The sequence below is a fragment of the Belonocnema kinseyi genome, chromosome 5, assembly GCF_010883055.1.
Source record: "Belonocnema kinseyi isolate 2016_QV_RU_SX_M_011 chromosome 5, B_treatae_v1, whole genome shotgun sequence".
In the NCBI taxonomy this organism is placed as follows: domain Eukaryota; kingdom Metazoa; phylum Arthropoda; class Insecta; order Hymenoptera; family Cynipidae; genus Belonocnema; species Belonocnema kinseyi.
The window spans coordinates 92659971-92673772 of NC_046661.1; the positions used below are offsets into that span (position 1 = coordinate 92659971).

Below are 13802 nucleotides of genomic sequence, written 5' to 3' on the forward strand. Positions count from 1 at the left end.
AATATTTTTAAAATATTTGATAATATTTGTAAAAATTTTCAAATCCTTAGAAAATCACAGAAATTTTTATAAAATCTTTCTGATGTATTAAGAAATGTTTGAAAAATATTTGAAGTATTTATGAAATAATTCGTTTTATTTATGAAATTATTGAGATATTTCAGAAATCATTAAAATCTTTGTGCAATCTTTGAAATCTATCTCAAATCTTTTCGAAATATTTGAAATCTTTAATGTGATTAGAAATTAATTGAAATATTTGCGAAATCTTTAGAAATCTTCAGGAAATCATTAAAATATTTGTGAAATATTAGGAAATCTTTGCGAGATATTTAAAATATTTAATAATATTTGTAAAAAATTTGAAAACCTTAGAAAAGCATTGAAACCCTTGTGAAGTCTTTCTCATATCATAGGAAATCTTTGCAAAATATTTTAAGTATTTCTGAAATATTTTTTATTATTTGTGAAATTATTGAAATATTTCAGAATTCATTCAAATCTTTGTGCAATCTTTGAAATCTATCTCAAATCTTTTCGAAATATTCGAAATCTTTGTGAAATCTTTAAAGTCTATCCGAAATCTTTGCGAAATATTTGAAATGTTTATTGAAATCTTTAAAAATTAATTGAAATCTTTGTGAAATCTTTCTGATGTCTTTGGGAGTCGTTGCAAAATATTTGAAACGCTTCTTAAATATTTGGAATTATTGGTGAAATTATTGAAATCCTTGCGAAGTCCTAGAAATCTTTGTGAAGTCTTTGAAGTCTATCTAAAATCTTTTGTAAATCATCAAAATATTTGTGAAATTTTACGACATCTTTAGAAAGCTTTGTGAAATATTTTATATATTTTTTAAACCTTTCACGATATTTATGGATTTATTGAAATCTTCATGAAATCCTTGAAAATTATTTAAATCTTTGTGTACTCTTTGAAATGCGTGAAATTGTTGTGAAGTAATTAAAATCTTTGTGATATTTTTTCGAAATCTTTGCGAAATATTGGAAAGCTTTGTGAAATCTTTGAGAAATCATTTTAATCTATCCGAAATCTTCGAAACCTTTTGAAAATCATTGAAATCTTAGGGAAATCTTTCTGATATCTTTACGAAATCTTAGTGAAATTTTTGGAAAATCATAGAAATATTTATGTAAACTTTAGAAATCTTTGCGAAATATTTGAAATATTTAAAAAATATTTTACGATATTTGAAAAAATTATTGAAATCTTCATGAAATCCTTGGGAAATCATTGAAATCTTTGTAAAATCTTTTTAGTCTATCAGAAATCTTTGCGAAATATTTGAAATCATTATTGAAATCCTTAGAATTAATTGAAATCTTTGGAAATATTTTTGATATATTTGGAAATCTATCTGAAATCTTCGTGAAATCCTTGGGAAATCATTGAAATCTTTGTAAAATCTTTTTAGTCTATCAGAAATCTTTGCGAAATATTTGAAACCATTATTGAAATCCTTAGAATTAATTGAAATCTTTGGAAATATTTTTGATATATTTGGAAATCTATCTGAAATCTTCGTGAAATCCTTGGGAAATCATTGAAATCTTTGTGAAATCTTTTTAGTCTATCCGAAATCTTTGCGAAATATTTGAAATCATTATTGAAATCCTTAGAATTAATTGAAATCTTTGGAAATCTTTTTGATATCTTTGGAAATCTATCTGATATCTATGAAAATCGTTGCAAAATGTTAAAAATATTTATAATATTTGGAATTATTGGTGAAATTATTGAAATCCTTGCAAAATCCTTGAAACCTGTGTGAAGTCTTTGAAGTCTATCTAAAATCTTTTGTAAATCATCGAAATATTTGTGAAATTTCGTGAAATCTTTAGAAGACTTTGTTGAATATTTTATATACTTTTTAAACATTTATCAATATTTTTGGTTTTATTGAAATCTTTATGAAATCCTTGAAAATTATTGAAATGTTTGTTTACTCTTTGAGATGTGTCCCTGTTTTGTGAAATCTTTCAAATCTTTTCAAAATATTTGCGGTATCTTTAAAATCTTTATGAAATCTTTAGGAAATCATGGAAACCTTTCTGCAATCTTTGATATCTATCTGAAGGCATTAAAAAATATTTGAATTTTTCGTGAAATCTTTGAAATTTTTGGGAAAACATTCAAATCTTTCTAAATTCTTCAAGAAATATTTTCAAATATTTTTGAAATATCTGATAATATTTGTGAAAATATCGAAATCTTTGGGAAATCATTAAAATCTTTGATCTCTTTTGGAAATTCATATAAAATCCTTGCGAAATATTTGGGATTTTTGTAAAATTTCGGGGAAATCATTGAAATCTTCCTGAAATATTGATAAATTATTTGTGAAATTATAGAAATCCTTCTAAAATCTATGGAAAATCATTGAAATCTTTTTGAAATATTTTAAATCTATCCGAAATCTTTGTTAAATTTTTTTAATTTTTGGGAAATGATTCGAATCTTTGTAATTTTTTTGGGAATCTTTGTGAAATATTTAAAAAATACTTTCGAAGTATTTGGTGATATTTGAGTCATCTTTGAAAAATGATGGAAGTTTTGGTGAAATTTTATAAATCTGTCCAAAATCTGTGCTAAATATTTGAAATCTTTGGATAATTATAGAAATCTTTGTGCAGTCTTTAAAATCTATCTGACATATGTGTGAAATAATTTAAGTGTTTGTGAAATCTTTTAAATCCATACGAATTCTTTGTAGAATCTTCCGAAAATCAATGAAATCTTTAAAATCAATCTGCCATTTTTGGGAAAACCTTCCACATTTTTGCCAAATCTTTAGGAATTTATTAAAATCTTTATGAAATCTTTTAAATCCACCTTAAATGTTTACGAGATTTTTTATTCTTTGTGAAATCATTTAAATCTTTGTGAAATCTTTGCGAAATATTTTTAACATTTTTGAAATGTCTGGTAACATTTATTAACTATTCATTTATTAATTATTATTTATGATTAATATATCATTTTTGACAGTATAATATTATTATACTATGTACAAATCGTTCGCTTTTATATTATAAGTCTATGCCCCTTCCCCCACCTAGAAAAAAAGCACCGCCGCTTCTGATACGTTTATTGGTCCGATAATATCCGTCGGTATACCGACGGATAGTATCAGAATAGTAGCATCCACTTTAGAATAGAGTACTGTAAAATTTCACACAGATTATTATTTAAACCTTATTCATTATTTATTTATTATTTATTATATACCCTATTTATTATATAATTATTTAATTTTAATTAAAAATTTGTCTGTGTGACGTTGAAAGTGGAATAGTTTAAGCGCCAAGATGTCCGAAAGTTTTCGAAGAATTTTTCAGGTTTTCCAAGGATTTCAAGGAATTTCTATAGAACTAAATTCTATATAGTAAAATTTAAAGTGATTCTTAGCGATTTCAAATAGTCTTATGGGCGTTGATAATATTTTAATAAATTTTACGAGATTAAAAGTATTTTGATAAATCTCCGAGGATTTCAAGAGATGAAAAAAATTCCTGACTAATTTTAAGAGATTTAAAAATATTTCAAGGAATTTCACAAGATTTAAAGGATTTTATTGAATTTCCGAGGATTTTACGAAATTTCAAACATATTTTTTAGAGAACTTTAACAGATAATTTAAATTGAATACACATTTGAGAGAGTTTAAATTATTTTTATTTGCTTTAATTGTGTTTCTGAATTTCTAAAGATTTCAAGGGATATTAAGGGATTTTCAGAGATCTGAATTCTAGAGAATGAAATTTTAAGGAATTCCTAGCGATGTAACGACTTTAAGGGATTTAAGAATTTTTCAAACTATTTTGCAAGATTTGAAGGATTTTATTGAATTTCCAAGGATTTAAAACATTTGTAGAGATATAAAAGATATTTTTACATTCTCATTCATGAGAATGTAATGTAATCGTCCAAATTTTTTATCTCTGGTTTTTACCGGATCTTTACGTTTCGGCACTCACAGAATCAGAAAATCATAAAATTTCATCGGGGTCTGTCTGCCTGTATGTCTGTATGTATGTTTACCTGAATGTTGTAGCCACGCTAACTTTTAAAGGCCTTTGATAGACTTCTTAAAGTTCCCAAATTGAAGGCTTAGTTCGTTAGGCAGATATTTCGAACCAAAATAAAAAAATTTAGAGCATTTTCAAAATTTGAAGAAAAAAAAATGTTTTCAATTTGAAATTTTTTGTTAAAGTTTCTTATAGATGGGTAGAAGACTTGCAAATTATCCAAGTAAATTTTTTATTTTGAGAAAAATTAGAAAAGTTATCCTTTTGAAAATTTTTAAAATGTTAAGAAAAATAAATATTTTTCTTAAAGATACGAAAATTTTATTTAAATTCATCACTAGATATCAAATATATTTAGAAACTATGTCAGTTAAATTTTTCGATTAGACAAAAATTCAAAAAGTTTGAGCTTTTTCAAAATTTGAATAAAATTTTTTAATGAGTTTCATAAATTTTTGTCAAATTTTCTGATACACGTCAAAAAGAAATGCAAATTGTCCTAATGACATTTTTAATTTCGATAGAACTTCAAAAAGTTATATGCTTTTCAACATTTTGAAAATTTTTAAATTTTCTAAAAAAGAAAAAAAAATTGTTAATAGGTTAGGAAATATCAATGCAAATTTCTACTAAATGTGAAATAAATGTTTTTTGAAACTATTATCGTGAGATTTTTTAATTAAACAAAAGTCTCAAAAAGTTGGATCATTTTCAAAAATATGCAATTTTAATTTTTTAAGATACCCAAAAGTTTAAAAAGTTATTTTTAGTAGATTGAAAAAATATTTACAAATTAGCTTCATGCTTTGAGAACCCCCCTTAAAATCAAATCGAAAAAAATTTAGTAACAATTTATGGCTGTAATTCCAATTGAATGCGATTTTAGAAAAATAAACGGAATTCACTGTTATTTGCTGCCTAGAGTTTGTTTTTGCACAATCGCTATTTTTGTGTATTTTCGTATGGGATTATGATTATTATTATATGGTTCTGATTATGGGCTTGGTCGTGGTTGTCTTTGTGCCTATAGTTCTAGTAGTTCAGGTTGTGGTTTTGGTTATGTTTGTGTTTAGGTTTGTTATTTTGGTTGACGCTATTGTGGCGGTAGTGGTTTTATTTGTGTTTGTGCTTATGGTTCTGCTTCAGGTTATGGTTGTGTTTTTGTTTATGTTTATGTTTGTGGTTGTATTTGTGTATGTGGTTGTGAATGCAGTTTTGGTTACGACCTTAGTTGTGATTATGGTTGTAAATGTGGTTGGTATGGTGGTTGCAGTTGTGATTTTGGTTTTTGTTTTGATGGTTGTTGTGTTTCCGTTTATGGTTTCAGTTTTGGTTGTGATTGTGGCTTTATTTGTGATTGCTTTTATGGTAGTGCTTGTGGTTTTAGTTTTGGTTTTGGTTGTGGCTATCTTTTTTATAGTTGTGGTGGTGCTTGTAGTTATAATTGTGTTTAGGGTTGTCGCCGTGTTTGTAGTTGTGGTTTTAGTTGTAGGTATATCTGTGGTTTTGTTTTTTTTTACGTATTCGATTGTGGTGTTTGTTGTCCCTGCGGTGGTGATGTAATTGAGCTTGTGGTGGTGGTTGTGTTTATGATTCTGATTGTGGCTGTAGTTGTGATTATGGTTGTGGTTTTTGTTTTGATGGTGGTTGTGTTTCCATTTATGGTTTTAGTTTTGGTTGTGATTGTGGCTTTGTTTGTGATTCTGGTAGTGCTTTTTGTGTTTGTTGTGTTTCTGTTTATGGTTCTGGTTACAGCTGCGGTTGTAGTTCTGGTTGTATTTTTAATTGTGTGGTTGTGTTTGTATGTATGGTTGTGATTGTGCTTTTAGTTGTGTTTGTGGTTGCGTTTCTGCTTATATTTGTGGTATTATATGTGTTTATAGCTGTGGTTTTGGTTGTGTTAATGGTTGTGGTTATGGCTTTGTATGGTTTTTGTTGTGGTTTCTGTTGTGGCTGTAGTTTTTGTTGTGGTGTCAATTGTGGTTTTGTTTTTGATTCTTGTTGTGGTTTTGCGTGTAATTATGGTTTTTGTTGTGTTTGTGTTTATAGATGTGATTCAGTTTCTGCTTTTGGTTGTAGTTTTAGTTTTGGAGGTGTTTGTGGCTGTGTTTTTGCTTATGGTTGTGGCTTTGGTTGTGACTCTGGTTGTGGTTTTGTTGATGGTTTCAGTTGTGGTTTTTGTTGTGGCTGAGGTTTTAGTTTTGGTGGCGGTTGTGTTTTTGTTGCAGTTATGATTGTGTCAGTGTTTATGGTAGTGGGTTTGGTTGAGTGAGTAATTTTGGTTGTGTTATGTTTGTAGTATTAGTCTTGTTTTTTGGTTGTGTTTGTGTTTAAGTAAAAAATTACACTTTTACATATTTGCAGTAAAAATTTCGTGAAGGAACAAATGAAATAGTCTAAAATTCCGAGCTGGGTGCTCTTCAGAATTAAATGAAAATAAAAATATAACAATATATACCAGAATAAGAAAAAATTTGTTTGAAATAATTTTTCAATCGCCTTCACAAAACCACCCCAAAACTTGAGTTTGTTTTATAAAAAATATTTTGAGGTTGCTCAAAGCACTTTTATGTCAACATTTTTGTTTTTATGACTTTTTCATTTTTCAATCAAAGATAAATGTACAAGGGCTGTAAATCTATTATCTACCTTAAATTTTTGGTAAATACATTGCAAATTTTTTATGTGTTGTTAATAAAAAAACACTTGATGTTCGCACACGTCATAAAAGTTCAGATTTGACGGAAACCTTATGATATAAGAGAAGATTTATACCCCTTATTATTTTTTATATGGACCGTAAAAATTCTGTGATACTCTATAAATCCTTAAGAATAAATTCACTACAGAAATAAGGTTGACAAATTTAAAACGAAGCTCTAAAAAATCAAAAAAGAATTTAAAAAATTCATTTTCACGGAGATAACAGCCATAAATAAAAAATGACTATTTTTAATCAACTTCGTTATCTAATAATTAATAATTATTCAATATTAGTTGTTGTTTATAAAATAACTATATTTTTATTGTATACAAAAATAGAAATTTCTCATTTTTCTTGATCTAGAGATATTCTGGGCGGTGCACAGTGAGGCAAAAAGAAACGCCCGTGGGCAAATTGATTTTCAGAAGGCAATTATTATCCAATTTTTACTTTTTTAAAAATAAAAGCTAATAAAATTTCGCTTCAAACTGTCATGACTGATTTTCAAATTTTGGTTTATATTTTGTTTGTTTAATTAATAATTAAAAAATTTGACTTTTGAAGTATACCGGTTCTTTTATTCAATTAAAAACACCTAGAAAACTGAAAGCAGCTACCCAAAAAAAGATGTAAAAAAGCAATGCAAATGTTAAAAAATGTGCTGAATTTCTTACAAACAAATAAGTGAATGAAAATGGTTTCGTTGAAATTGGCGGCTATTTGTCACTTGATTCGTACTAAATTTGACGTACTAATTAAGTTGGGTTCATAAATCATCAATTTTTATCACTTATGATAAGGAATTATTGCTAAGTAATTTTAATTATATTTTGCAGGAAAAAAATTTTAGTTTACAAATGCATTGGGCGAGAAAAATTTGTTTACTACATTGATAATAGAAATTAAAAATAGTGGATCATTATCGAACTATCAAAAAAAATTTTTAATGTGTTAATAACAATTGATTACAAAAAAAAGGTTGAAATGCTGAAAAATAGCCAAATAATGCATTTGTTAATTAAGTTTGGTAAAACAATTATGAAAAGTTATCGATTCATAGCAAATATCATTGCTAAATAACTGACTGTTAATTCTGTGAAAAAGCGGTACTTTATTTATAAATACATAAGATGATAAAAAATTGTTTAAACAATTGTTGTTTACAATAATAAATTTTTTACTATCATCGAAACACCAAAACGTGCATTTAATAATTATGGTAGTTTAAACAATTATTGATTTTTATTTGGTAGCCAAATATTATACTTAGGTTTCATTTCCAATTAAAATGTTATCTATCCCATAGATAAAACTTTATTTATTCAAAAAAAAGGGCCCAATATGGATATTTGTTTATAAAAATTCACTTTTCTTAATTCCACTAAAAACTCTTTGTCCATGAATTGTCCAAATTTAGTTCGAATAAAATGACGAATCACCGCCAATACCCACGAAACCATTTTCATTCTCTTATTTGTTTATAACAAATTTAATAAATTTTTTAACATTTGCATTGCTTTTGGACATCTTTTTCGAATAGTTGCTTTCAATTTTCTAGGCATTTTTTATTGAACCAAAGCATTTTTAAATGACCGGTATGCTTCAAAAATCAATTTTATTTTACATTTTTGTTATTAAATACACCAAAAAATACACAAAAACTGAAAAATCGGCCAAGACAGTTCAATGCGAAATCTTATTAGCTTTCTTTTTAAAAAAATTAAAATTGGATAATAATTGTCTTCTGAAAATGAATGTGTCCACGGACTTTTTTTTGCCACATTCTAAGTAACCGAACGTGACCGAGAATGCGAGAATTTATCGAGAATTTACGAGAAGTAACGAGAACATTCATTTTTTAATGTTACTTATTTTTGTTCTTGTTAAATAACGTTAATTGTTTTGCGAGATTTTGGCGCTAATTATGACTTTTTTGCGGTTTTTGTAATGAAAATTTTTTCTAGCACATACAGACCATTTCATACTGATATATAGATGTTCAAATGAATTGTTTAAACAATTTATTATTGATTTTAGCCATTTTCTCATAGAATGGACTTAGAAAGACGCGGTTTTTCAACAAATTTCCACTTGTCCAATTTTTAATTAGTGGAAAGTGATAGTTTATCATTGTTAACAAGAGTGATTTTTTAAACAATTCATTATTATTGTTAATAATATTCTCTTAGAAAAATGCTACAAAATTACAGTTTAAAAAATTTTATTTTTGCTTAAATTATCAATTAAGATTAGTTATGTAATTAATTAGGGTCAAGAAAATTATTGTCTAAATAATTTATTATTATTATTAATAATAATAGTATACTTGCATAATGCTAGAAAAATGCGTTTTTTTCTGAAATTTCTGATTTTCTTGTCAAATTTTCAATTAACGTGAGATATTTATGAATTTAAGTTAAAAAAATTGTTTAAACAATTTATTATCATTGTTAATAATATTCTATTTGCTTAATTGGTACAATGCTGCATTTTCATGAAATTTTCAATCGTTTGTCTATTTTTCATTAGATGTGACTCAATAATTAATTAAATTTAACCAGAATAATTGTTTCAACAAATTATTATTGTTTATGAGTATCTTCCTCTATATCAATAGCTGATAGTTGCGGTTTTGCGGCAATTTTTACCTTTCTGTCCTTTTTACACATATTGAGGTAATAATTATTAAAAGTTAACAAAAAAGATATTTAAACAATTCAATATGATTTTTAACTATATTTTCTACGATAAGTGCTATAAATGGCGATTTTTTCTCAAATCGTTAAGTTTACATCGCCTTTTTATTTATAAAGAAATAAGAAGTCAACCACAACAAAAATGATTTTTCAAATAGTATTGTTGTATTCAATATTATCGGTGTAGACATTTTGAAGAGTATTTTAAATATTTGTTTTATTTTAGTAAAATATATCCACACAAAAGAAAGAGATTTTTTTAAATGTAGTTTTTTAAAATGTTTGTTTATCCATTGTTAAAAACTAAGAAGACGAAGCAAAGTTAAATATTTTATTTTAAAAAACCATAACTTTCTAGCACTTATCTAAGAAACAATAGTTATAAAAAATATTTGATTGTTTAAAAAAATTTTTTGTTAACTTTCATAAATCATTATGTCACTAAGTCAAAAGGATAGAAAAGTAAAAATTGTCGAGAAAACCGCAGTTATCAGACATTTATATAGACGAAGATAGTCATAAACAATAATACTTTGTTTAAACCATTAGTTTTGCTAAATCTAATTACTTATTAATTCACGCCTAATGAAAAATAGACAAACATTTGAAAGTTTCAGAAAAAACTTCAGCATTCTACCAATCAAGCAAAGCGAATATTGTTAACTATAACAATAAATTGTTTAAACAATAATTTTTGTTAATTCAAATCGAGTATTACTTCACTCCTATTGAAAATTGGACAAGAAGCAAAAAATTTAAGAAATCTAAGAAAAAACGCCATCTTACTAGCATTATTCAAATTTAATATTTCTATTAATACTAATAAATTGTTTAAACAATTAATTTTCTTGACTCTAATTAATTACTTAATTTATCTTAATTGGAAATATGACTAGAAGTGAATTTTGTATACTGCAATTTTGCAATATTTTTCTAAGAGAATATTATTAACAGTAATAATAAATTGTTTAAACAATCATTTTTGTTAACATTGATGAACTATCACTTCCCTCTAATTGAAAATTGGACTTTTTTTTTAAATCCGCGTCTTTCTAACTCCATTCAATGAGCAAATTTCTAAAAACAATAATAAATTGTTTAAAAAATTTATGTGAACATCTGATTATCAGTATTAAATAGTCTTTCATGTTCCAGAAGAAATTTGCATAAAAAAACGCAAAAAAAGTCATAATTAGCGTTAAGAACTCGCAAAAGCCATTTTCTCACTTATGGGGGTTTTTTAGGACCATATAAAACAGACTTATGGTGCTGATAATTGAAAAGTGATATTTTATTTGTATTATATGGCTTATTGTGAAGAGAAATGTTTAGTTTCATCTGGATTGAGATAATATTAAGGATTCTGAAAAAGATTCACAAAACGTCTTTTTTTCTTTTGGGAAATACGTCTTAAACTTCATGGGGTTTGCGGCACCTCTAAATATAATTTTTCCAAAATAAAAATATGCATTTATTTTTGTGTGGATTCGACAAATTTCTAGGGTGTTCCCCATTAAAATAAAAAAAAAGTTCCAATGCATTTTTGGACCATCCTAGTCAGTATAGTGTCCGACCAGTAGATGACACTATAATCTACTCTAAATTTTCACACAAAATAATATTTAAACAAAAATTTCGAAGCTTTTTCAACTAGCTCAATTAATTTTTATTAAAAATTTGTCTGGCAGGCGTTGCAAGTGGAATGGTTTTAGCACCAAGAAGTCCTCCGACGGCTCTCGAGCCCTGCAGAGTGGCTCCCTATTTACCAGCTTTAAGATTGCACCCTCCGATGCAGCAAAGTGGTACAAACACAAATTCTGCGACCGCAGGATCGGCTTTTGACCCAGCAGTTCTCCATTATGCGGCAGCTGGAGGCCTTTTTTGCCTTCCACCCCCAACGCATCCGCACGGCCACACCCACTCTCACCCTCATCCTCTAAGTCTTGCAGCATCTTTAGCTGCCGCTGCAGCACGTTCAAAAAGCAGCAGCATTGCTGAACTTAGGCTTAAAGCAAGAAGACACCAAGAAGCTCTAGGATTGGAAAGACCTGCGTAAGAATGATTAAATCGACGTTATCAAAATTCAAGGTCAACCAACGTTCCATCACACAGTGGTTTGGAATAGGAATTTACTGTTCATAATCGCCCGCAGGTCATATTTCTTAACCGGTTTAAAAGTTTTTTTTTTAGAAATGCTGAGCAATTAATTTTTAAGAGAATTGTGGTTTGCTTTTTTAGAATTTTTTTCACAGAGCAACAATATATAAACAAATATAGTGACAAAATTGACCATTTTAGCTTTGTAAATATTTATCTCAAGAAAAAATACAGATAGAAAGTTACTATCAGCCGGAATTATTGCACATGCATTCATAGAACATAATTAATTTTAATGATATTCAACTTAATTATTATAAACAATTTTTATAAACAAATTCTTATTAGTGTTTTTTTTATCATAGGAAAAATCATTTATTTCACGCTAGCTGCTAATGTTTTTGATAAGAGTCATAATTTGAAACAAAAAAATTAGCATGAGTTAACAACTATTGTTTTTATAAACATTTCTATAAACAAATTCTTTATAAACGAGTTTTTCTCATAGCTGAACTAATTTTTCTGAACAAAAGTGTTTCATAATTGTCTTTAAAGCCATTTATATACTTTGAGCTTTATCAAACATAAACAATATAGATTGTTTATAACAATTTAATTAAACAAGTCTCCTATTCGGCCGTTTCCTCGTAGAAAAAAATATTTTTTTCTTTAATAATTATTAGAGTGACATTTATTGCGGCGACTAACCAACGAAATTAAATAAAGAATAATTTATATGATTGTTATAAACAATTTTTTTAACAAAACTATTATTTATTTTTTTTACATGCAAAAGGACGGTTTTCCACTGAAATTATCCGACAATAAACTAACAGTGATTCCAAAATTGGATATGGGACATTAAATAATAATTTGCGTAATTGTTGATAAAAATTTTTAAACAATGTGTGACAATCTGCGGTTGGTCGTAGAAAAAATTATTTTTTCTTCAATCATTTTTGTGACAATCTTATTTGTGTTATTGAATCAATGAAAAAATTGATGCTTATAATAATAATGAGATTATTATAAAAAACTTAAAACAAATAAATTACGATTCAGAACGCGAATCATTTTTAAATTCGAATTGTTCTATTAGTTCATCGAGTTCTTGATCAAGTTCAACTTCAACTTTTTCCCATTCAGGCTTCAAGGATGCAATGAAAAGATTGTCGGATAATTTCAGTGGAATTGTTAAAAAAATTGTTTATAACAATCATATAAATTATTCTTTATTTAATTTCGTTGGTTAGTCACCGCAATAAATGTCAATCTAATAATTATTGAAGAAAAAAAAACATTTTTTTCTACAAGTAAACGGCCGATTAGGAGACTTGTTTAACTAAATTGTTATAAACAATCTATATTGTTTATGTTTGATAAAGCCTAAAGTATATAAATGGCTTTAAAGACAATTGTGAATCACTTTTGTTCAGAAAAATCAATTCAGCTATGAGAAAAACTCGTTTATAAAGGATTTGTTTATAGAAATTGTTTATAATAATGAAGTTAAGTATTATTAAAATTAATTATGTTCTATGAATGTATGTGCAATAATTCCGGCTGATAGTGAGTTTCTATCTGTATTTTTTTTTTTTAGATGAAAATTCACAAAGCTAAAATGGTCAATTTTGTCACTATATTTGTTTATATATTGTTGCTCTGTGAAAAAAATTGAAAAAAAGCAAACCAAAATTCTCTTAAAAATTAATTGCTGAGCATTTCTAAAAAAAACTTTTTAATCGGTTAAGAAATACGACCTGTGGGCGATTATGAACAGTAAATTCCTATTCCAGAAGGTCGCTTTTTATTGAAGAAGATAATTTTGGTGATTTTTTGAATCTTAAATGGAATGAGACAACGATGCAAAATCAACAGTACTTTAGGCAATTGAAAACAGTAAAATGCCTTGCATTTTGAATTAGTTTAAAGAGATTTGAAACGTTCGCATCTTCTTTAATATTAGAGGAGTACAAAGGTCATTTATTTAATGTGTAAAAAGGAAAAGTGTAATATATTGCATAATTGTAGAAATTAGAGATGAATATACATATTAAAGATTTCAAGATAAATGATTTTTATTTCAAAAGAAACCTACAGAAAGATTTAATATTCCATCTATAAAAAATTGAAGGCTGCAAAGATCCTTTTTAGTTATAATTAAGCAAATATCTAAAATGAAAACATTTTCCCTTTCTAGTATTTCAGTTGAAAAATCGAGAAATACACCAAACTCTCGCTTTCAGTCATCCCAT

The 13802-nt window shown here is 26.8% G+C and overlaps 1 protein-coding gene across 1 annotated transcript in view; it reads left to right on the forward strand.

The window, feature by feature from the left end:
- Positions 1 to 11506, forward strand: part of LOC117173209 (short stature homeobox protein 2-like) — a 49672-nt gene extending 38166 nt beyond the window's left edge. Inside the window, exon 4 of the mRNA XM_033361658.1 lies at positions 11139 to 11506. Coding sequence (XP_033217549.1) covers positions 11139 to 11506 — 368 coding nt within the window. The remainder of the gene's footprint in view (positions 1 to 11138) is intronic.
- The last annotated feature ends 2296 nt before the right edge of the window (positions 11507 to 13802 follow it).